Source organism: Artemia sp. Qi Xiang Cuo, chromosome 11 (assembly GCF_049724085.1).
Source record: "Artemia sp. Qi Xiang Cuo chromosome 11, ASM4972408v1, whole genome shotgun sequence".
Lineage (NCBI taxonomy): Eukaryota > Metazoa > Arthropoda > Branchiopoda > Anostraca > Artemiidae > Artemia > Artemia sp. Qi Xiang Cuo.
The window spans coordinates 1946654-1971512 of NC_142804.1; the positions used below are offsets into that span (position 1 = coordinate 1946654).

The 24859-nt window shown below is 34.6% G+C and overlaps 1 protein-coding gene across 1 annotated transcript in view; it reads right to left on the reverse strand.

Annotated features, from left to right (window-relative positions):
- Positions 1-2319: 2319 nt before the first annotated feature.
- The window catches only part of LOC148946521 (cysteine desulfurase-like), a 44510-nt gene continuing 21970 nt past the window's right edge, over positions 2320-24859 (reverse strand). The window contains exons 6-10 of the mRNA XM_089097407.1: positions 20749-20883; positions 16455-16612; positions 8773-9044; positions 5039-5128; positions 2320-2453 (exon numbers count right to left, since the gene is read on the reverse strand). Of these exons, the coding sequence (XP_088953533.1) occupies positions 2390-2453; positions 5039-5128; positions 8773-9044; positions 16455-16612; positions 20749-20883 (719 nt within the window). The 3' untranslated portion in view covers positions 2320-2389. The remainder of the gene's footprint in view (positions 2454-5038; positions 5129-8772; positions 9045-16454; positions 16613-20748; positions 20884-24859) is intronic.

Here is a 24859-nt window from a genome sequence, read left to right on the forward strand (position 1 = left end):
GGCTCAAGTTTGCCACACATGATACAGAGTGTGTCATATTTGCTGCGAAGTGGCTGGGCGTGTCTAAAGAGTGTAAAGTGTGGTGGAACAAATGGCATTCAGAGATGGACATCAGGTGGTAGAAAGCGGGCACTCCCTCGGTAATTATTTAAAGATCCTGGTTTTGGAGATGAAAAAAAAGAAGAATTAAATAGTTATCAGACATTTTCAAATTTGTATTTAAGATCTTAACATACATTTTTAAAATGAACTATGGAAAATTAAAGGAATGAACAAACTGTTAATGTTCGAATTTTTATGGATGAAAACGTCATGGAACAACGTTAACGTTGTAAAAATTTAAGGGGATAGTTTTATTTTGAGACAGCTCTAAAAACCTCATAAATTTCTAACCACCAAAAGAAAAACCTAATAAAATCAAGGTTTTCAAGCATAAAAAAAACTAGGATAGGTTCAGTGGACAAAATATGTCTTTATTTGATATCTTTAGTACTTTAATGCAAGCACAGAGTCGTTGATAATGTCAAATTTTGCTTTGCAAGCGCGCAAAAATGACGATATTTTTGAAATATTTACTTGAAATATAGATGATTCTAATTTATTAGCAAAAACCCGTCCCGCCTCTTATTCTTTATGCAAATGTCTTGCATGTTTTTTTTTTTTTTTTTTTGTTACACAACGAGAAAATTCGCCAGGTGGATAGCTTCATTTACCAGGGTGGGGTTTTTAGTAAAGATGGTGGAAGCAGTGAAAATGTAAAAAGTAGAATAGCCAAGACACAGGATGTTTTTTTTGCAGCTTAAAAAAGTTTGGAAGAAGAGGAGGATAAGACTTCAAGATGATATTAGAATATTGGAAGCCAAGGTATTGGCAGTGGTCAAGTATGGCTTTGAAACATCGTTGCTTTGAGAAGTTGAGGAAAATATATTAGTTTTTTTTTCTGGAGGAATTGTATAGGGATCATTTTGGGTACTGATTTGACTGACCGTATGGTACTCAATACGCTGTATCGAAAGTCTGGTTCGATCCCACTTTCTAGGGCTATATTGAAAGAAAGGTTAAGGAAGGTAGGCCCCGTTTTACGAATGATATATCGCCAAAATCTTGGATCAAACGAAAAGCAGGTCATCCCCCAATGGAATGGGAGAGGTATCAAGGAGTGACTTAACAGAAATTGTGACTTCATGGGAGGGAGGGGAGGGAAAGTAGTATGCAGCTTTTTAACTGAATAATGAAGATTCCAAAGTTAAATAAAAGAAAGGTAGATCTTTTCATATTTCCACCAAAGTATTCATACTTTTTAGTTTTTACTAACAAATCTCACTTTCAAACTTAATGTGCAGACCGCGCCTACCCTTTGTTCAAACATCTAGTAGCCGTAGCATAATAATTATTAGTGAATGCCAAGCAGCAATTTGCAATGTGAACATAAAAAAAAAAAATGAATAAACAAACTTTTGAAAACATTTCCTCGAGTGAGAAGAAACGATTAAGATGAAGGCAAAATACCTGAAACTGACGCAATAGATCTGTTCAATTGCGTTATTGCCAGCACAGTCTTTTTTTTCTGCGTTAACTGAAAAATTATTTGTTCATAGTAAGTGAAGAATTGAATATTAACATGGGTACTGCCCAGAGTCAAGTTTCGCTTCGCTCTCTGATTTTCCCGTCACCCAATGAAAAAAAGGTCTTTATGTGGACGAATGTTCGGCTCACTTTTGTATAGGATCAGGAAAAAATACCTCTTGTCCGGCAAAACTTTATTTGAAATACACCAATGCTTCTTGTTTCAGATAGCTGGCAAAAGTATTTTCTTAGAGATATTTCCTACGACTATTTTTAGAGAATTTTGCTTCACAAAATTTTCGGTTTTATGTCAGAATTCGGCTCTTTAGTGCATAAATGTCAAGTAAAAACATGGGATTAGACAGAAAAATTCAAGCAAAAAGGTGTTATGGTAAATACTTTGTTGGCAAAAACTAAAGTTGGAATTCAAAAACATCCAATATTAACTGTGAACGTCACATCAGTTAGCTGGCAAGAACCTCTTGAGACGACAATTGCTGTGTCTAGTATAGCTAGGAAACTATAAATGAATTACAACAGCTATAACATTGTCCGGTGTTGCCAAATATTTTGTTGTTTACTAAGTCCAAAAGCAGAAGATGCTGTAACTGAAAAAATATAGGACTCTTTAAACAATACTTGTCGTGTTCTTATAAATCGACTGCTTCGGTCCAGTACTGCCTGATGCAGCAAAAGTGGAGCAGAACTAAAAGAGAGTTGGCTATTATACAAAAAATAGGGACAAAATTTAAATATCATAACATTCATATATTATAATAAAGTGGTAATCGTAAAATTAGCATAAATATTAATACGCCTGACTTCAATGTTGAGACCATTTGATACTCTTCAGGTCAATTCCTTCTTGAACCATCTCCCAAAGTGGACTGAAAGGAAAAATATATTATATATATATATATATATATATATATATATATATATATATATATATATATATATATATATATATATATATATATATATATATATATATATATATATATATATATATATATATATATATATATATATATATATATATATATATATATATATATATATATATATATATATATATATATATATATATATATATATATATATATATATATATATATATATATATATAAAAGAAAGGCCTTCATAAAGTTGGCACTTCTTAATCACCACAATAATAATTTAAACAATTGCTACTTTATGCAAAAACTATGGGAAACTTATAAAAGTGGAAACAGGCAAGTGTCGAAAAGAAAAACCACCGCCATCTAGCTGCTTTATGCGACCAAAAATTGCTTCATACTTAACTTTTACGGTATTTGAGAATGCAGGGGAGGATATAGAAAACAAAAATTTTTCCCCCAGTAGGCCTAACATCTAAAGTGATCTAGCCTGCTAAATCTGCTAGTATTTCCCCAAACCAACCAAAGCCTACTTTGTGCAGACTAGACTTTTGGCTTATTGTGATGCACTCATGTGAGCAATCATGATGAGGGTGATAACTATATTTGGAAAGAACATTGAATGGTATTTTTCTTTTTTCCTATCTGGATAGGCCTAAGTAGCCTTAACCCATTTTCCTGTCGGGAAAGGCAATGAAGCAGTAAAATTCTAGATGATGGGCTTTTTGCAATCTTAGACCGTATTTGATTTAGTTGAAAGAAACTTAATGCTCAATTTGACCTTAAATAATTGTGCAGACTAGTTCCCTTTAATGCAGATTAATTATCACAAAAGATTTTACACCTATTGCATTGCAAGCTAATCTTAACAAAAAACTTATTTTCATTGATCTTTTCTATTTTTTAATGAAGTAGTTGGATGGCCTCAGTTGGGTTGATACTGCAGCTGAGGAGACTGTTTGTTTATCATATCAGTCCACCTGATGGGTGGCCTCTTTCAAGGAAATCGCCAGCTATTTTCCGCGGAATTGAAATCCATAATGATTCTTGGAGGGCTAATTGGCGGGAGGCAAAGTAAGTAGCGGTACTGCCCAAGAAACGGGCTTCTGCTTGACTAGAGACATGTATCAGCTTGAAAGTCGTCAGGATCTCAGTGTTGCGGATCTAGTCATACTATTTGAAGCCTTTAACTCGATGCAAGTGTCTAGTTTAAACGGCATCGACTTTTCTTAGTTGTGTCGAATTATCGAAAACGTCTCAGAAGAGTATAGTATGATGCTTGAGACCGTGGCATTGAAAATTCGAGCTTCGGTTAGGCGAGTAATTTTCGGTTTGAGAAAGATTGCTCTCAGGAGCCGTGCAAATACAGAGTTTGCCTTGATTGAACTGACAGAGATTTCAGCGTCAGGTGTGCCATTTGAGGACACAATTGGTCCGGAGTATTTGAACTGCTCTCCGGGGAGAAATACTTCTCATTTTACATTGATTCGGAAATGATAATGTATACCCAGATTCAGACGACAATTAGTTTGTAATTACGAAAATTTATAATTCTATCAGTTCTTAATTCCATAAATTTCCCAAAAATGAGATGATTCCGTAATTTTGTAAAAGCCTCCGTCTCTAAAGGTTGTTCAATTGGAAAAGGAGACAAGAATACAACTTACTCAAAAACATGACCCACAGAAAACAATTTAATCAATTATAGGATGTAGGCCTGTATTCCATGTTTACCGAGATACTAAAAGATTACAAACGGGTTATGGACGAGATCCAAGCTCAAAATATTGGAAATATTTCTCAAAAAATAAACTAACTGGTTTTGGTATTAAAGTACTTTTTTGACAGTTGATTATAATTAAGCGGCTAAATGTTACGATACACAAGTCCAAAAGAAATTTACAGTGCATATATCCAGGAAAGGAGTTAAGTTTTCTCAACATTCAGCGTGTTAATATACAATATAATATACAGAATAGAATTTATTGACACAAAAGCCCAAAGGGCCGTGGTAAAAAAAAAAAACAAAGACACTATCATACAAACATAAATTGGCACAAAAGTATAATCTAGGCTAAAGAAATATCACCCTCACCCCTAATCTTCAAAAAAACCTTTCTCTATGTTCTATACCCATCGTCAGGAACCTTCCGAGTCTCTTTATACCTCCCATATCTTTTCTTGCTAATAAATCTATTATCTCATCTCTCTCCCAAACCTCAACCCCAAACGATTATTTTCTTAAATCTATTAATTCACTACACTTCCCCACAAAATCAACCAAATCTTCCTCTTTCCAGCACATGGGACAGAAGTAAGGACCAGAAGCTTGCCTAACCCCTCCCAGATACTTCCTTCTCTCACCTAGTGGTAACCCATCTGACCTAACACAAATAATAAACTTTAGCTGTCTCTTTTGAAGCCCCGCCTTAAAATACAATTCTTCTTAAAATACAAATTATTTTTTGAAATAAAATTAGAATTATATTTTTGAACATTTTTTTTTTGTACAATATCATTAAAAAAAAAAAAAAAAAAATTAGAATTATTTCTGTAGAGAAAATTCTCCTTACCTCATCTCCCGAAGCCGTTTCACTTGTTGAATGCATTTTTGGGCGGTATAGTCCACTTCCGCTTCTGTGGTGAACCTACCAATGCCGAACCTGCAAAATTTAATTAAAGTTAGATGGCATTAGACAAAAGGAACATGGAGACAGAGGTAAAGGACAATTTCGAACACCTTGTTTGTTTTTATCAGAACATTTTTGATGTTTTTGTTTCGTAAAACCTCAAATACTTTTTACAGCAGTCATTTTTAGAGGCCAAACATTAAGAGGCCCTTGAAGTTTCAAGATGACAGTAAAAGGAGGAACCAATTGATACTTATGCTAAAAAGAAAAAAAATCTGGTTTTTATTATGTAAAGAAAACAACAAACAAATAAATTAATTGTAGCTCTCTGGTTTTTCAGAATAGCATCGCTCAGCGTAATAACACAGGTTTAAAACACGTATATAAATTAACGCATAATGCGCAGAAGAGAGCAGAAAATTAAAAAAGATGGGATGATTGTCTTGTTCGTAAGTCTGATTTCTGAAACCATTTTTAGGCTTTGCATTATGGTAATGACATTTTTTTAGACAGTTCCTCAAGGATTCTTAAAATCAGCAACATATGAATTTTACTATTAATTGTTTTCTATTTTTGATACTCGTGTTCTGAATTTAAGGATACTAAATATAAAATACTCCTCTTTTATTCAGCCGAAAAGACTTGATACGTTTAACTGTGATATTTCTTTTCAACAAATTCAATTCAAAATAAATTATTAAGTGAAGGGACTCGAGCAGAAACTGAAAAGATCGAATAACTTATTTGCAAACAATAAGCTGAATTCGCAGCATTTGCGTCTGGGTCTCCCAAGTTTGACCCCCCCCCCCTGATGGAACATTTTATTTTAACCTTTCGATCATTCCGAGTAAAATAGCTATCTAAAAAAAGGGAATAAATAAGATTGACGGAATAGCACCAGTGATGTAATCCCTAACTAGTCACTGTTGAGTATGGGGGTTGTGTTACTTCCCTTTAAGCCTTATTAAAGCTCCCAGGTGCCACGAATAGTTAAAAAGATAAAATAAGCTCATTTATAGGAAAACCTGTTAACTATCACCAAGACAAAATATAGCACTAGATTATAGACCTGCTAATTCTGAATCAAGAGCCAATTCAATCTATTTTTTTTTAATTTACAAACGGGTTAAAATAAATAAATAAACAAACTTCTCATTTAAAAAACACTATCCAATGCATTACTGCATGCCAGACAACCCCCCCCCCCCCCAAAAAAAATACATATATATATATATATAATAATTATTTTCTTTTATTTCCTCGGACCTTAACATAACCCAACCAAAAACCAAATAAATATTTTCTCTCGCTTCACTGTACCACCTCTTCAACAATCAAATCAAAAAATGGGAACTTGAGGATCATCTACACTAACAGTCCAAAACACCTCACAACACTCACAAAAAAAACACATCCATTCAAAAGCCAAACAACCATCTCACCAACAACATTCAACCAATCATTCTCTACAGACAACCACTAAAATCTTCCATATTGAGAAAAACAACTACCCCTAAGGGAATTTCGAAATTCAACCAGAACTGTCATGTTTTTTACCTCCTCGGGAAGTTTGTTCCAGACAGCCGGGCCAGAAAAATGGATAGAAAATGTAGACCTTGTTGTTACAGATTAATCGTACCTAGTTAGTATTAATGACGAGAAGACTTTCGATAATTAAAGATAACACATATCCTAATTAATAATACCTAATAATTAATATTACTATTAATAGTACCTAATTAGTATTAATGACGAGAAGACTTTCGGCAATTAAAGATAACACATACCCTAATTTATTTCAAAGGGCAAGCAATTGTACCATTTAAAACTGGTGATTGTGATTCATCACTGTGCGTCAGAGACTGGCGTCTCTTCAACCAACATGACAATACGAGGATGGTAAAAGACTTCTAGAAGCAGACTTATTTTTATCAAGACAAGATAGGTTAAAATAGAACATTCTAATCTGAATAATAAAAAACTGAATAATTTCTGTTCGTTTAAAGTTTTAATTTCTCTCTTTAATTTTATTTGTAAACTTTTTTAAATTTAAATTATGGTTGTTTTTAATAGCATATCCAGGGTTATTTCCCGGGGTTAGCATGCTATTATAAGAAAGTACCGATCCTAATTGTTCCTGGTAATTTATACCACAGGAGTGTCAAAATATAAAAAAGAGGAATTCAATGTCAGATATCTGACACTGACCCCTTGACCAGACCTAGGACCACCGCTGGTCCCTGCGAAATCTAATAATCTGACAAAGATCTGTTTCATAGTACCAGGAACTATTAGGATGTGTACTTTCTTACAATAACATGCTAATCCTGCGGAATAACCCTGGATATGCTATTAAAAACAACCATAATTTAAATCAAAAAAAGTTTACAAATAAAATTAAAGAGAGAAACTATAACTTTTAACGAACAGAAAATATTCAGTTTTTAATTCAATTATTCAGACTTATTTTTATCGAAACCAGGTAGGTTAAAATAAAACATACTAATCTGAATTGACGCTGCAACTTTTGATATGTTAAATAGTAAACTAAGGATGGCTACAATATTACTTGTCACTAAAAGAACAACTAATACAGAAAAACCTCATAGTTTAAGCTTAAAAATCGTCGTATGAGAGGAAGTGCGTGAAAAATAGAAGCCTCACTTTTCTCTTATACATGCTTATTTTTTTTAACTCACAATACATTCTTTTAGACTATTCTGTATAAATATTCTTTAACAATATATTAATTAAACAATATATTCTTTTGAAAATCCATATATTGGTTTCTAACCCAATATATGGGGTTTCTAACCTGTGCCAGAGGATCAATCGTGGCTTCAAAACCCAGTAAAGTACCATACCACTCACGCAGAAAACCTCTTACCATTTTAAGGAAAAATTGGACCAAAATTTTGGGCTTGTACACATCATTTTTGTCAAACGTGAGTGAATTTTTTTGTAAATAAGGCTCTTTATCGAAAAAAACGTGAACACAACTAATATTTGTTTCAAAGTCATTCGTTGAGAAGGATCCATATCCGAAAGAGTGGAACCCTTCCCGATGAGGATCAGAATTCAACTCAACTGCAACTGATATGGCACGATCAAAGTAGGCTACTATTAACATTTATTTTAAAAATAGCAAATAAACTACCAAGTTTAAAAATAAGAAAAATTATAATGAAAGCCATCACTATGGTTCTTGTATGATTATTGTTGACAATATATAGAGAAAATATAAATGGCAATCATTTTATTTCGAATCGTTAATGGAATAAAGATTATTGATACTAATATTTATAGAATAGATATAGTAGTAAGTAAGTAGTAAGTATGACGGCACTGGACCCTTAAGGTCCAAACCGGCGGTGCTGATCTCCATTTCTTGGCCCTTCAGCCAGGAAGTGCAATGGGGGGCTGGGGGCCAACCATCCTGTGCTTTCGCACACCCTTCCTGCTTACCATCCCCAGATATCTCCAGATACCCATTTAGAGCTGGGTCGACTCTGGCTAAAATTACAGAGTCACACCACTGACCCGCGTCCCAAACCAAATAACTGGCCACGCCGGGGATCGAACCCGTGCCCCTTGGACAAAGAATTCTTAACCCAGCGCACGTGGATATAGTCTACATTTAGAAAAATGATTGTCAAATTGGATCCAAATTAAGTTACCTTATGGATGAATGTGCCAAGTCGTCCTCTGCTCCAATTGCACGAAGTACATACGACGGCTCAAGAGACGCCGAAGTGCATGCACTTCCACTAGATAGGGCAACATCCTTCAGAGCCATCAGCAAACTCTCGCCTTCAACGTAAGCAAAGGACAAATTCACGCAACCACAGTAGCTGAAGTTGGGGTCACCATTGCGAACAATCGAAGGAACTTCAGCTAGGATTTGGTCGACCAAACGCTTTGATAAATATTCAATTCTCTTGTGGTCGTACTACAAAGGATAATACAAATTAAATAACAAAAACTTACAACATGTTAATATATTTTAGTATATATATGAAAGTAATATATTCACGCTAATATCTAGCGGAATTCCGTAAATTGTTGGAATTACTATGTTTTGAAGTTTGTGAATTTTGTGCGTTCCTCTTAATCGTCTAAGTTGTTATTTTTATTTGTTTTTATTTGCCTGGCAGTGTGTTTGCGAAGAGATTTGATTTTTTTCTTTATGAAATTTTGGTGTCTGAGGAAGTGAAGCTCAATTCCTTTTTTTCCTTTCTTCTTCGTTTTTTCCTGTTTTTAGAAATTGAATTAATTTTGGTTTATTATGATTAGTCCCTTACAAGATGTTGCATCTGGGCATTACTGTTGTTGTAATTTTCTGATAAATAAGCCTAATTAATTTATAAGAAAATTTATACAATAATCTATCAAAGTAGCATATTCATATTAATATACACAGCATTCAGAATTAATTAAACTTTATTCCAAACTAAAAAAAACTTAGCTAAATTTGGATGACAAACCCCTTTGATAAATATTCATTTTCGTTGCAGTCATAGTACAGCCTTTTTTGGTAGTATGACCGTCATACTACGAAATAGGCACCACCAAGCAAAAGCATTGCTTGTGCGACGGGATACACACCCACAATACAAACACAACGCAAATACAAACACAAGCTAAGTTCAGACAGAAAACGACAAATTTTGCCTAGAAAAATTACCAAGCGACGTGGCTTTGGAAGTTCCGAGTGGTACATTTAAATTGAAAGTGAATTTCTACAGTATTTTTAGAAAATATATCCGAGAAAAAAAGACACCAAGCATATGCCTCGAGTTTTTATGTAAACACAATTTTTTCGAGTAGACAAGCAAATATTTAAACTTGAATCTACAACAGGAGCGAACCGTGTATCAATTTTTTTTTTTAGTCGAGTGACGTGAAGTTCGGGCACCAGCATACAACTTAGCTCCAGTGTATTTCGTTTTTCATTTCAAAAATACATACCTAAAGACTTTACTTCAAACAAAGATACCGGGCATTTTTTATGAACCCTGTTAATGATAATTCAATGCCGAGTTTCAACTCACATTCTTCTTCTTTAAAAAAAATCCATTAGTCGCCTGAATACAAATCATTTTAGAAGAGAAGCTGCATTAATCACCAGGAAAGAATTCATAGCCCAATTCAATTTTGAATGATCTTTCATTTGTGGCTTCTTTTTTTCTTTGTCAAATGTTTTATTCTTTCGGTTTTCGCAACTTTAAACGATAATTTTTCTTTGGACTGTGGAAGGTTTGGTGGAGGTTTTTACTGAAATATCTGCTTTATCTTTTCGTTTAACTGTCTTGCTGAAAATCACCCTTGTTTGGTTTTGCCTTTTCCAGAATTATTGTTCTTGGTTCTATTTTAAATTTTGTATCTCACGGAAAAAAATACAACTGAATGAAAAAACTAAATAATAAGTGGCTGTTTGGGACAATAAAAAAACAGCAAAGAGAGACAAAAATGAGAGGTAAGCGGTAAATTAAGAGGTAAATGAAGGAGAGAAAGTGAAATTCAAGAAGGTTCCCGAGACTAACAACAACGCAAGAGTAATTAACCGTCAGAATGCAATAAAGAAAAAGGCTGAAATTCGAGAGGTAATTGGCTAGCTTAACTGAAAATGGTAAAAAAAGAGCAAATTCAAAATTTATTTTCAATAAACAAAAAAAAACAAAAGAATGAGAAACTAACTAACATTTAATCTACTTAAACTTTCACAGTGAAAAGTAAATGGATTTTTCTTAATATATTTTTATTTTTGAATTTTTGTAAATATATTTCTCTTTAATATAAAAGGGCAAATCGCGATAGATGAGAGCACACACGTAGATAGGATTTTATTACAGGGAAATTAGCTTTAAAAAAAAGTAAAAAAACAACAAAAAAAACAGGAGAATTATTTAAAAATAACAAATAAACGTTCAAATGGTGATAAGTCCATTGATTAGACAGTGAAAACAGATACAAAAGTCTGGATATATCGACCACATATACAGCGATCGTCATCAGCAGATGTACTAAAGCGTTAAAATTAAAGCTAACGTTTTAGATAACGTTTAAAATAAAGCGTTAAAATTTATAGAGAACAAAACAATAACTTCCGGTTCATTACTAGATTTGTCTGAGAGAGCTTAATAACTGGGTTCATCCAATGTCTTGAGTTGTAAATTTCTTCTTTAATATTGTCTAAATGTAAGTTGAATTTCTAATGAAGGTGGCAGAATCTTCTTCTTCCTCTAATTGCAAAAGGAATGTTTTTGAACTTATAGTTACATACTTGATTGGTAGCATCTCCCCATATACTTTTTTACCATAGACTTTATAGACTTATTTATCAATTTTCAACGTCTAATAAATAGACTTATCCCCACTTAAACGTTTATTTCTTCGTCATAGCCTTCTCATAGCCCCATGCGTACTCAAGACCAGAACACAATTTGCGCTTTACTGAAACAAAAAACAAATGACCGTGGATTGTCAGTTTAATTTACATGTACTGATATTTATTCCTTAAAAGTTTTAATGATTTTATATCTATTAAAGCAAAAAAGTGAAAACATTTAAAACCTATTTTGTTTTCAGTAAACGCAAATTATGTTCTGGTCTTGAAAAAGGCGTGGGGGTTATCAGCCCTACTCATGTTAATTGTTTCTCGTTTTGAGTTTGACTCAGCTATTTGTTGTATTTCTGTTCGTTTTGAGTTTCATTTATTTATTGAGTGATTTGGGTAGGTTTATGCTTGGATGATAATCTGACTTTATTTCTGCTCATTCTTAGCTTAATGGAGCTCTTTACTTTTCTTTTGAAAAAGTTGTTTTGTGGAAAGTCTTTTTTTAATCGATTTCTCTTCGTTTTTTATTGGCATAGTATTTTTCATGACAAAAAATATCCTTTCGGTTTTTTCTATAAGAATCGATAGTTTGTTATTTGTATCTCGGAGAAACTTTTTCAACAATTTTTAATCCTGACACAAATACTATTTTTCAATTTAATTTTATACCTCCTCAAGTTGACCTGAAAAATAAAACCTAATATTATTCCCAATAGATTCTATTTATGCTCTTTGACAACCTAGAGGCACTTACACTCTTTTTATTTATTTAAGTTGTAAGGGCAGAAGTACTAATAGTAGTAGCTCCGAGAGTTTCAACTTAATATCCCCAGTCGTTCTCAAAATATTGATAAGGTAACTTATTGGCAACTATAAACACAATCCCTTTTGATTTAGTTTTAAAGCAGCATTTATTTTTAAAGCATAAGGGGCAATTGCATAATTGTGGGGGGTTGACATGCCCAATATCCCTAAAGACATAGCTGCTAGACCGTTCTACTATTCTGAACAAAATGGCAGTCTCAAAATCCTGACTGAATGTTTTTAGAAATTGAATGGCTTGGATAGAGAGTATGCTAGACCTTTAATCTCTTTTGATTCTTAAGAAGGGAACTATGATTTCTAATTTTGAATCGAATTAGCTCCTTTACAAGTTTCAACGATATTTCTAGTAGTTACAGAGTGGTGCTGCCTATGATATTGCTTATATGCCCGTTTGGAAACCTGCATGCATACAGCTTTTGCGTTTAATTGACACTCCTCCTAAACGTTCTCTAAAACTTTCACCATAATACGCTTAGCGTCATTAGTTACAGTAACTGTAGTGGTAGTATTAAAAGTATACACATAGTACATTTTGGCTAGTTCAAAATCCCTCACAACAAGCCCTGCTAGTCAACTTCACACACCAAACTGTTCCTAAAATATTGCTGTTACACTCTTTTGACAACCTGGATATACATGGCATGTTGTGATTCAGTTCACCTTCCCCCTCAACATTCCTTGAAAATTTCACCTTCATGCCCTTAGGCAAAGTTACAACAGTAGTCAGAGTAGTAGTATTGATATTACTAGTAATAGTGTTAATAGTAATAGAGGTAGTACTAGAAGCAGCAGCAATATTAACATATTGCCAATTAGTCAATTGAATATCCCTCTGACAAGGTCCTGGAAGTTTCAATTTAACAATTGCTACGGCATTGCTGATATGTCCTTTCCATAACCAGTCCGTTCAGATGCTTCTTGAAATTTTCATTTAATGCTCTTAGCCCTATAAGTAGGAGCAATAAAAGCAGTAGTAGTAAATGTAGGAGTGATAGTAGTACTAGCAGTTATGTGCGTAAATTGCGTTTTGATCAAATGATCTTCCCCTTTAAGCATTCTCTGAAAGTTCAAACTTAATCTACAAGTCCATCCTAGAGATACGCTTTTTTTGACAATGTACATGCACATTAGTTCGAATTTCCCCTCAATACTGTAAATAGATTAGTTTGGTAGTAGTAATGGTGGTAGTTGTAGTAATATTGGTAGCATGCAAATATGCCTTTTTTATTATCTCTCTTATCATTTCCAGATGTTTCCAAACTAATATACTTAGTTATTCCTGAGTTCTGCCTTTTTGACAATTCTCATACACATAACGTCTTTTGATTTAGTTCAAAAATCCCCTCAACATTCTCTGAAAGGCTCGCCTGAACGCCCTACGTCTTCTTGGAAAATAAAGTTCAAACAAGAACACCTTTCTCAATAGCATATACTATATGTAAACAATGAACGAATTGCCTAACTTACAGCCCTTTCCCTGAGGACTGCGGGGAGGTTAATATCTCCAGAGACAGAACTACTGGACCTGTCAAGAATACTGAGCAAAATAGCTCCCTTAATATTTTGATTGGATGTGTTTTAGGAAATGATAGGCTTGGGGGGGGGGGCTAATTACCCTCCATTCACGTTTGACTCTTAAAAAGGATACTAAGACTTCCCGACTTCCAATCAAATGAGCTCCATCTGATCTAAAGTTTATACGACCACCCGTTCCATAAGAACCTTATATGCCCCGGGGCATAATTTATAACCCTTGCCCCTGGGCTTCGGGGGGGTGTGTCCACCCTATAGACATTGTTATATGATTTTGGGACTATAAGTAACAAAATGGCTATTTTACAATTTCAATTGGAGCGTTTTGGGAATGCGTTCAAGGAGGGGAGGGGGAGGGGGGGCTAGTTAGTCTTTTCATCATTTTTTACTCTTAAAAGGGAACCAGAACTATACATATCCAGCTTTTTTTAAAATTTTTTCTCTTTGTTATACTCCATCGTCATACCTTGTATTATAAATGGACTATAAAATATTTTAATCAACTAATTAAATGAGCCTCTTCTAAAGTTCACACGACCACCCTTTCCACAAAAATGTTATACTTACAATCCTTACCCCCAGACTCTAGGGGATTGTGTCAACCCCAAAGTGTGTAATCTTTTGACCATTTTTGAACAAATAGCTATCTAAAAAATTCTACCGGATGTATTTTGGGAAAACACGAAGAGGGGTGGGGTGGCTACCCTTCGATCACTTTGACTCTTAAAAACGGCACTGGAACTTCTTATTTCCGATCCAATGAGCCCCTCCGAAGTTTATATGACCACCCCTTTCATAAGAACTTTATGTCCCCTCGGGGCATGGCTAACAACCCTTGCGCTGAGGGCTGCGGGGGGGGGGGGGTCATCCTCAAAGACGTAATTTCCAGACCTTTTAACTACGCTGAACAAAATGGCTATCTAAAAATTTTGATTGAATGGGCTTGGAAAAATAATTGCCGTGCGATGGGGGGGGGGGGGCTTATTTCCCTCCAATCATATTTGAATATTAAAAAGGGCACTAGCCCTTTCAATTTCCTATCGATGAGCCCTTTTCGAAGTTTCTGCGACAACAAATGATCGTCTCACAATTTCTATCAGATGTATTCGGGAAAATATGACGTAGGTAGGGGGGGGGGGGGATGCCCTCCGATCACTTTGACTCTTAAAAATGTCACTAGAGCTTCTGATTTCCAATTTAATGAGCCCCCTCCGAAGTTTATACGACCACCCTTTCCATAACAACCTTAAATGCCCTCAGGGCCAGGGTTGTAAGTTATGCCCTGAGGGCTGTGGAGGGGTTGTCATCCTTAAAGACATAATTTCATCCTCAAAGACATAATTTCCGGACCTTTCAACTACACTGACCAAAATGGCTATCCTAAAATTTCGACTGGATGTATTTGGGGTAATGATGAGTGCAGGAGGAGGGTTGGTTGCCCTCCAATCACTTTTGACTATTAAAAAGCGCACTAGCCCCTTCAATTTCCAATCGAATTTGCCCTTTCCGAAGTTTCTACGACATCTCCTTCTATACAAAGTGCCCTGGTCTGAAAAAAAAAAACATTGTGCCCACATCGCTCTTTACTTAGGCAGTGCTATTGCGCTGCCCATGATAAAAATGATTCTTCATTGTACCAAACTTTTATTCGTTTATTTTTATGATTTTTATGTACTACTACTACTAACAACTCACCGCAGCACCAAGCCACCTGAGGCCAACACAGCTACGCACGGTCCTCCTCCATCTCAATCTATTCAAAGCCTCCCTTTTTACACCATCTCAGGAAGTTCCCATTTCTTCTAAATCTTTCTGTATGACAGAAGACGAGGACGACCTGCTTTTCGTTTAGCCTTAGACGATTGGCCGAAAAGGACAATCTTCGGCAATCTGTCATCATTCATCCGCACAACTTGCCCTAGCCACCTTAACCTTTCTTTCATTATAGCCCTAGAAAGCGGTATTGAACCACACTTTTCGTACAGCCTACTGTTTGAAATACGGTCAGGCAACCGGGTACCCAGAACAATTCTTAAGCGATTTCTCTGGAAATCATCAAGCAAATCTTCATCCGCTTTTCGGAGCGCCCATGCTTTAGAGCCATATTTGATCACTGTCATCACTGTAACTTCTAATATTTTAATCTTGGTTTGGAGACTTATCTTCATATTCTTCCAAATTTTTTTTAACTGTGAAAAAACACCCTGAGCCTTGGCTATTCTACTTTTAACATCTTTGCTGCTCCCACCGTCTTTGCTAATAATGCTACCAAGATAAGTAAAGCTGTCCACCTGATCAATCTTTTCGTTACCCAACGTCACTTTTTCATCTTCACTTATTCCTAGCCTTAGTGACTTAAGTCTTCTTAAAATTAATCCTAAAGAAAACGTAGGAAAATATGAGCAGTCTTTTTTTGTACTATTATTATAAATGCATGGTGCATAGATTTTGAAACCATATTATTTGTTCATTCTAAGTCTCAACTTTGCTCTTTACTTCCACCAGGCAAACTGTTTTTTAAATTAGTTAAAGACTAAAACTGGTAATTGCTCTAATTGCTCCTGCTTTCTTAAAAAAAAAAAAAACCTACGCATATTCTTTAGGCTTAATAGTTAAGTTTAGCTCCTTATCATGTAGAGAAATATAGTAAAACCTAAATGATACCTCCATTTCCTGCGATGCGACTTCACAAGCGGCTCCAAGACCGACAACGAGTGGAGTTGGGACAGTTCCACTCCGGAGTCCACGTTCTTGTCCACCACCACTTTGTTGGGCTTCGAGGCGAACACGAGGCCTACGTCTGACGTAAATTGCTCCAACACCTGTTGTTAAAAAACATTTGAAAACAATGCGAAGTCTAATATTCATACTTGCACATGTTAAGAGTAAGACTGTCATAATACAATAAACTAATACATTTCTGCACTCACAAGAAAATAGACCCTCCTAAAGTACAAGCGAAAATTTAAATGAGAGGAGGGGGTTGATTTGTTGCAACAGGAACTATTATTTAAATCAAAATTTCAAGTTGGTCACTTAAAATTTTAATAGTTATCTTTGCCACACTTATGAATAGGTACCGTTTATGTTATATGTCATATTTCGTTATTTACGTAAGTACACAGGCATATGGCGATTCCCTTCATTCATTATAATGAAGTACTATGCTAATCCATAATCCAGATAATCGAGTGGGTCTATGCCATTCGTGGTAAAATATTTTACTAGCATACTGGTCGCGAAGCTTCCCTCTTTTCTTAGGGGGTGTGCATAAATTAAAACACAAGAATAGGCAAACTACATGAAAAATCTAGGGAATTACAGGAAAGTACATAAATAAATCGGGAAATTACAGGAAAGTGGAAAATAAATCGGGTTCAACGTGAAATTCCAAGGGATTATTTTATTAACATTATGATAGGACAGTTATACTTCTTTATCGGCGGAATCTGGCTGCATAAAATCAAAAACGCAAAAATAGGCAAATTATTGAAATGAATCAAATTCTGTAAAATAAATTGAGAGTTTCTCAAACAAAGAAAACTATAATTTGCATTGTAAGTATTTTAATGTGTTTTTTCGTTAAATATTTATACTGGTCAACAAAACGAAAAAAAACAAACCGCCATACAAACGATAAGACAAAAAGAAAAAAAAAACAATATTCAATAATAGAGGTTATTTCTTTTTTTTATCAACTGTTCGATGCTGTTTCACATATTCAGAGAAGGAAGTGTTCCTGTTTTACAGCTAAGTTTATGGATGGAGCAAAAATACCATCAGAATGCACGAGGACCATATTACTACAGTCGGTCACTTCTACTGAATAGCCAACAAGCAGACAAAAGAACACGCCTGAGAATAGGCTGGGATATGATGAAAATTACTTCAATACTTTTAGGATTCTTATGAAGGTGATTAAAGCGAAGATTGGTTTTCTTTGCATCACGTCAACCAAAGTAAAGGCCCCACATTTTGATATACATATATTTCTAATAAAATATCGAGTAAATTATTCTACTCGATGGACAGACTGTCTGCAAATACTGCCTGCAAGGCATGACTTTCCAGTCACTTTTTTCTCGCCAGGCTGCCCAACGGACACTTCGCTCGTTCGGACACCTTCTGCAGCAGCCTGCCGACACTCCGGCTCGATTTCTTTATGACTTCGAACCAATCAGTTCTGACTGGTAACGTCCAAGAGGAAGGCCCAAGTTTCAATGGAATGACAGTCTCGGATAATTCTTGGACCAGGCTGGAATTCCACTGTCAGATGCAGAGGCCCTTACTGCTGACCGCCATATGTGGAGATGGCTAACGACGCTCTCCACGCCACCCTGGCATGAAAATTAAGTAAGAGTAGATTGTTCACAAGCAGGGTTGCCACTGTTGTACTTAGTATTTTCCAGATTTTGTAGCAAGGAGATACAGCGAGGAAAAAATGGAGGTATTTTGAAAGATTTCATATACATTCCATGCATGATGACACTTCTTTTTTTTCGAGAAAAATCTCCATTCCACCACTCTAAAGTAGACTGCAGAACGGTAGAATGGAAAGAGTAGGATCAAACTGGAATGAAAAGGGGCCACTAATATTGATGGCAACCTCAGGTGCTTAACACTGAAGCACGTTTATTGAAGCATATCCGCTAAATCCAAGCCATAAAAAAGAAAATATATACAGATTTAAAAATATGAGACTATCAGATACGACTCGAAGAGAAAACCATCAGGTGATATTTCGAATTTGCAAATAAAATTTCCCAAAAGAAAAGTTATCTTTCAATTGGTGAAGGGTAATAGCACATATTACATGAATTGTTGATTAGAGATTTATATACTAATACGTGTACTAACGAGTTCATCTATAAAAACCTTTTTTTTAATTTCAGTGATCAGAAGAAGTGCTATCAAGCACGGGAAACTGGAAAAATACCAAAATAAATTGAGAATAAAAGCATTAAAACGTAGAAAAAATATCTTTAAGTATATCTAAAGATGAAACATAGTGGATAGTCTTATAGTGAATTATATTTCATACATAGATAAATAAAATAAATTACAAAATAAAAGCAGGACAAATATAAAACAAAGCAAATAAAATAGCAATATACACCGACTTGTTCTTGTCCAATCGCGACCGTACAAAGTTATCTCAACAAATCAGACTGATTTAAAATAAACTTGGACATATTAAAATAAATGAATATAAGAATTTAGACATAAATAAGGAATGACAATCAGCAGGCTTATTTTGAGCGCAAATTGACTGAGCGAGTAGCTAACTTGTTTGAATTATTAACTGTTTTTAGCTTGTTTGAATTATCCCTAATGTATGCAGTGATCAGTAGACTCTAGCTGTCAATTTATGTTATGGAAAAGTCAATATTACAGCAACCAAAAAGAATCTCTGGATGAGAGTTAATATATTTTGAAGATGAATTTTTAAAATTTTCCAAGAGCGTCTTTCACCCATTCCGCACTTCTAATTTCTAATAGTTTACTTATGAGATTAGACGATGATTAAGATAGTCATATGAATTTCTACTGTGGCTTGGTGTGGAGAGACCTTAAAATGTGAAAGATCACGCTTAACGACTTATCACAGAAAATTACGCACCTAATGTGAAAGCAGCTTTACAAAAAAAGAAAAAATGTTTCGGCCTGTTATTGTTGTTGTCTGACTAATACTAAGAGGTCACTTGTTTATGCAATCAAGGTTTGAAGGCATCGACCATACGTCAAAAACGTTGGGATATCGGAGTTCGAGTTCCAAAAAAATTTAATACGGTATTTAATTTTCAAACAAGATATTTTAAGAAATTTAATTTTTACTTGTATCGTACAAGGATAGTATTTTACTCATGTGTCAACATTAATTGCTTTTTTTAAATTACAAACATGGAAGTGACAATATTTTTAAAAACATTGCAACAAAGGAAATTACTTTTGTGAAGGAAAATACACACAGATGCGTTGGCTCGGGTATATTCAACGCCTTAGGCGACTTTACCTCCCTTCTCCCAGAAATCTTAATATTTTTACCATTTTATCAAATATTTCTTATATATTTCATAGGTATTTTTCCGAAGACTACACTGCCTTTCTATAACAAACGAATAAAAGTTCAAATAGGGAAAAGTCCTTTTATCAGACAGTGAAAAACAGATACAAAAAAATCTGGATATTTCGACCGCATACATCAGTTATCATCACAGCAGATAAACTGAAGTACAATAAAACAAACTATATTTATACAGAATAAAATAATTACTTCCGGATAACTGATAATTTCCGGTTCATTGGCTGAGAGGAGTCATTAACAGGGTTCAAAGTCTTGAGTTCTTTAATTTCATAGATTATGTATATTCTTCAAACCACCCCCAAATGAAAACCAACCATTCCCCGAAAAGAAAAGTTCCTGCTAGCTTACTTACGTCAGCATGAGAAACTGCTATATATGCTTACTGTTAAATGCAAAATTACGCTGATTTTGCGGGTAACCCTTATTTGTCAGGCTTATTTCTCTTGAACACTTGGTTTATTATCTAAAGTAAAGACTATTTGAAAAAAAAGAAACAACCAAAAACAGCAAACTTTTCTATATAGCTTAGTGTTATATCTTTCCCTATAAGGGAGGAAGGGGGAGTGTGATGTAATGACAGCGATTAAATGAAAACTGAATGAGTAATCAAATGATACACTTTTTTCCATCTAATTTCTGTTCTATACCATAGATTAGCAAAGTCTAGTTTATACCCTTTTCTGAACTAAACACTTCCATAAAATATTTTTCTATTTCACTACATTCACACAATTCACAGAACATGTATGTTTTTCAAATCCTCCTTCAAAATGTCGAGAAGCTACCTCGTGAGAAGTTACATACTTGCTAGCATACATATTCATACATAATTACTGCTAACACAAATACCTCAGTATAAGGAAAACACCATACCTTTAGGTCCATAGAGTTTATGGCCACTTATAGATAGCAGATCTATATTCATTTTGTTAACGTCTACTGGAATTTTGCCAACTGCCTGCGCTGCATCTGTATGAAAGAATACCTTTTTCTCACGGCACAAGGCCCCTACAAAATAAAAACAAATATTTTACTACGGATTATTAATACGATCTTCAATACTTTTAGAGTAGAGTAGAATAGTAGAGTAGAATATTTTTATATATAACACGTACATAAATAAATGTCACAAAACAGCGCACATGCCTGGTGGCATACTTTAGCGCTGAAAATATTGCCAACGAAAATACACAGCCATTTTCTAACTAAATTTTACAACAACGAAAAAGAAAACCCCAATGAACAAAATGCTTAGCATGTCATAAGATATTTTTTCACCAGTCTTAGAAAATGTCGCTTGTTGCTGCATTCTCGAACTGATGCAGGAATTGAGTTCCAGATTTTTAGGCCAATGTGACGGATGCTGAATCCTGCTCTTGATGTCAGGCGAATATTGCACGAAAAATTTGAATGATGCGTAGTAGGATAATTATGAAATTGAGAATTAGTTGAGAAAATGCCAGAGAAATTTACAGGTAAATTACTATATTGATAATCATGACAAATACTAGAGATAGAAATTAAATGAAGTTGGTCCAAAGAAAAAATTCCTGAAGTCCCATATAGGTGTCGAACTGATGTTCTGCAATCAACATTAAAAAGAATCCTCATAGCTTTATTCTGAAGTATTTGTAGAGACTTGAAAACAGACGGAAAGGTAGATGCCAAAACCGAAATGCAATAGAGAAAATTTGGGTGGACGAAAGAATAATTAATATATTTTAGAATAGCTTTAGTAAAAAAGTGACAAAGACGAGTTAGCATGCCAATATTTCGGTAAATTTTTAACGACAGTGTTTTTACATATTTATGAAACGACAAATTTTCATCTAAAATAATCCCAAGATATTTGAACTGATCTACCCGTCTTAATTCAAGACCATTCAAAAAAAGAGAGAAGGTATCTGACACTACTGATCCAGTTCGCGAAAATAACATATACTGGCATTTGTTTTCATTAAGAGCTAGTAAATTCCTTGAATACTGATCAGATACAGTTAGTAAAGCACTTTAGAGGTTTGGAAAAGAACTGATAGGTACCGGTGAGAAGCAAAAATTACTACATCATCAGCAAACATTATAATTTTACAAAGAGGCAAAACTTCTGGCAAATTATTTATAAAAACAATAAATAGAATAGGCCCAAGGACAGAGCCCTGAGGCACTCCATATTTAATTGGAAAAGTTTCGGAACAGAGATCACGAGATTTATCAACACAATCTAGTCGTCTCCCAGAAAGGTAAGATGAAAAAAATTTAACAGCTTGTGTTGAAAACCCATAAGACTTTAGTTTAAAAAGAAGCAACGAATGATTTACGGTGTCAAACGCCTTTGCGACATCAAGAAAAATCGCCAACACGTGTTGACCATCATCTAGTGAATCATTAATATTTAGTAAAAGCTCATGAATTGCCAGTTCAGTTGACTTTCATTTTATAAAACCATATTGAGACGTGTGTAAAATCCTAATATCAAATAAATATTTTTGTAATTGACTATTTCCAAGTTTTTCCAAAATTTTGCTGAAAACCGAAAGTAGAGGAATGCCTCTATAATCTGAAGGGTCAGTTGCACTCCCAGCTTTAGGTAATGCTATAACTTTTGCTTTTTTGAAAGCTCGGGAAAAACTCCATGCATAAGTGATAGATTAAAAATGCGTGCGAACGAAGGTGAAATGCTTGACGCTATTTGCTTTACGGTTTGAGCCGAAAATCCAAATTCGTCCTTAGAAAAACTCCGTTTAAGCTTCAGAATAACTTTTTCAATCTCATGAGGCTTAATCTCAGAAAAAGAAAACGAATTTTCTGCATGTTGCTCATTAACTGGAACAGAGGGGGAATTCAGTTGCATATTCATAGTCAATGCAAGTCTAGAACCAATATTACTGAAATAATCTCCAAAAGCATTTAAAATTTCATTGGGCTCTGTAACATTTTCTCCATTTAAAACAAGGCAATTAACACTAGTATTCTTACGACTATGAGGACGTATCTTTTCATTTATCAATTGCCATGTTTTTCTCATATCCATTTTATACTATAAAAATTTCTCTTTATAATTTTTTCTCTTCTATTGTCTTATATTTTATTTTTGCTTTTTTATATAAACTATTATTTATTCAAACGACTCATGTGTCTTTAGTTTTAAATAATTCTTAAATTTTATATTTTTATGTTTTAACGATGCCAAAATACCTTCAGTAATCCATGGGTCAAATTCTTGAGGAATCTCCCCATTCGAAACTCGTGTTGAAGAAACCCGATCCTGCAGTCGCATCATTTGATCAATAAAATCTGAAAACGCAGCAGTTGTGTCACCTCAGCCATAAACCGAACTTCAATCATAGTCATCAATTAATTGAAGTAGACTTTTACAATCAATCCATGTATATCGCTTTTTTGAATTATCCATTGTTGAATCTCGATGTTGTTTATTACTATTATTTAAATTTAAAAGAACACTCACCGGAAAATGATCTGACATATCAGACAAAATTACTGACGATTTTTAAGCATCAAATAAAACAGGAGAGAAAAAAAAATTATCTAATAATGTAGCTGTGTTACCTGTAACTCTTGTCGGCAGAGAAATACTTGGAAGAAAATTAGAACACAACATCATAGTTAAAAACTCCTTATTATTTCCAACATCGAGATTCAAAAGATCAAAATTAAAATCACCTGAAATAATAACCGGTTTTTTCAAAGCTTCCAGATTTTTCAACAGCGGTTCAAAAACTTCAAAAAATATTTTTGGGTTACCCGACGGAGATCGATAAACAGACCCGAAAATAAATGGATTACAGCCCAAAGGTACAACTTCAACCAAAAAAGTCTCACAAAACCCTTCATCAAATACAGACAAATCACTGAGAATACTAAAAGACCAGTCATCACGAATATAAAGCATCTGACCTCCTCTCGCATTCTGACACCTTGTACGCGAAATGCACTTCATCCCAGGAAGATCCAACATTTTAAGGAGTGTATTAGCAGACAAAAAAGTTTCGCAAAATCCAACAATGTCTATAGAACTAGATACAAGCAGGAGTTTCTGTTCATTGAGTGCACTTTGTAGCCCCTGGGCATTTACATGTAACGATCGGATCGGAAAATCACAACTTTTTGTTTTATCCGATAGAAACTCGCCTGAAGAATAATCACATTCAGGTAGATTATTTATATAAGGCATATCTTTATCACTTACGGTAGCTGAATTTAGAATAACATCTAATTTCAAACGAGAATCAAGAAAACGCTGAAAACGATCCATAAAACAAAAAAAGAAAAGAAAAATTCACAGCTTCTTAGTTTAGACGACAGGTTCATATGCCACATTCCGAATCTGAACTACGTCGGAAATCGTTTTACACGGAATGATTTACGAACCGCACTTGACATAAACCACACCTCGTAAAGTCCATACATTTTTCAATTCAAACTTATTGCGCGCAAGCTTGTAGATTTCTTGCCTTTCCCTGGTTAGAGCCTCATTTATATAGATTCAGGAACCTTTCAAATTCTTGCGATTGTGCAGAATCTCAACTGCAGATGCCTCAGTAAAAAATATAAGTTCAATCGGAGTTTTTATTTCCGAGGCACCTCCCAAACACCTTGCACCCTTGACAATGGATTTATCAAGATTGAGTCCCATTTCACTGTTAAGTCGAGTTAATACTTTCTCACCAAGGTGAGGTAAATCACGCGCAGGAGATTCTATCCCAGATACAATGACCTTAGTCACAAGAGAAGACTGGTTTATATCATCCAGCTTAGTTTCAAGCTTTTGGAGCTTTGTGCAATTTTGAACAATTCTTGCCCACAAATCACCAAGTGATTTCTCAAGCAGTTCAAATTTACCCTTGAATTGCAGATCGATCGCCTCATAGACAGCTTGCGTAACACTATCAAGAAAATCTGACTTAATCTGTGTCACCGGAGAACTCCCTAATCTACTGCACTGCTCTTCCACTCTCCTACGAAT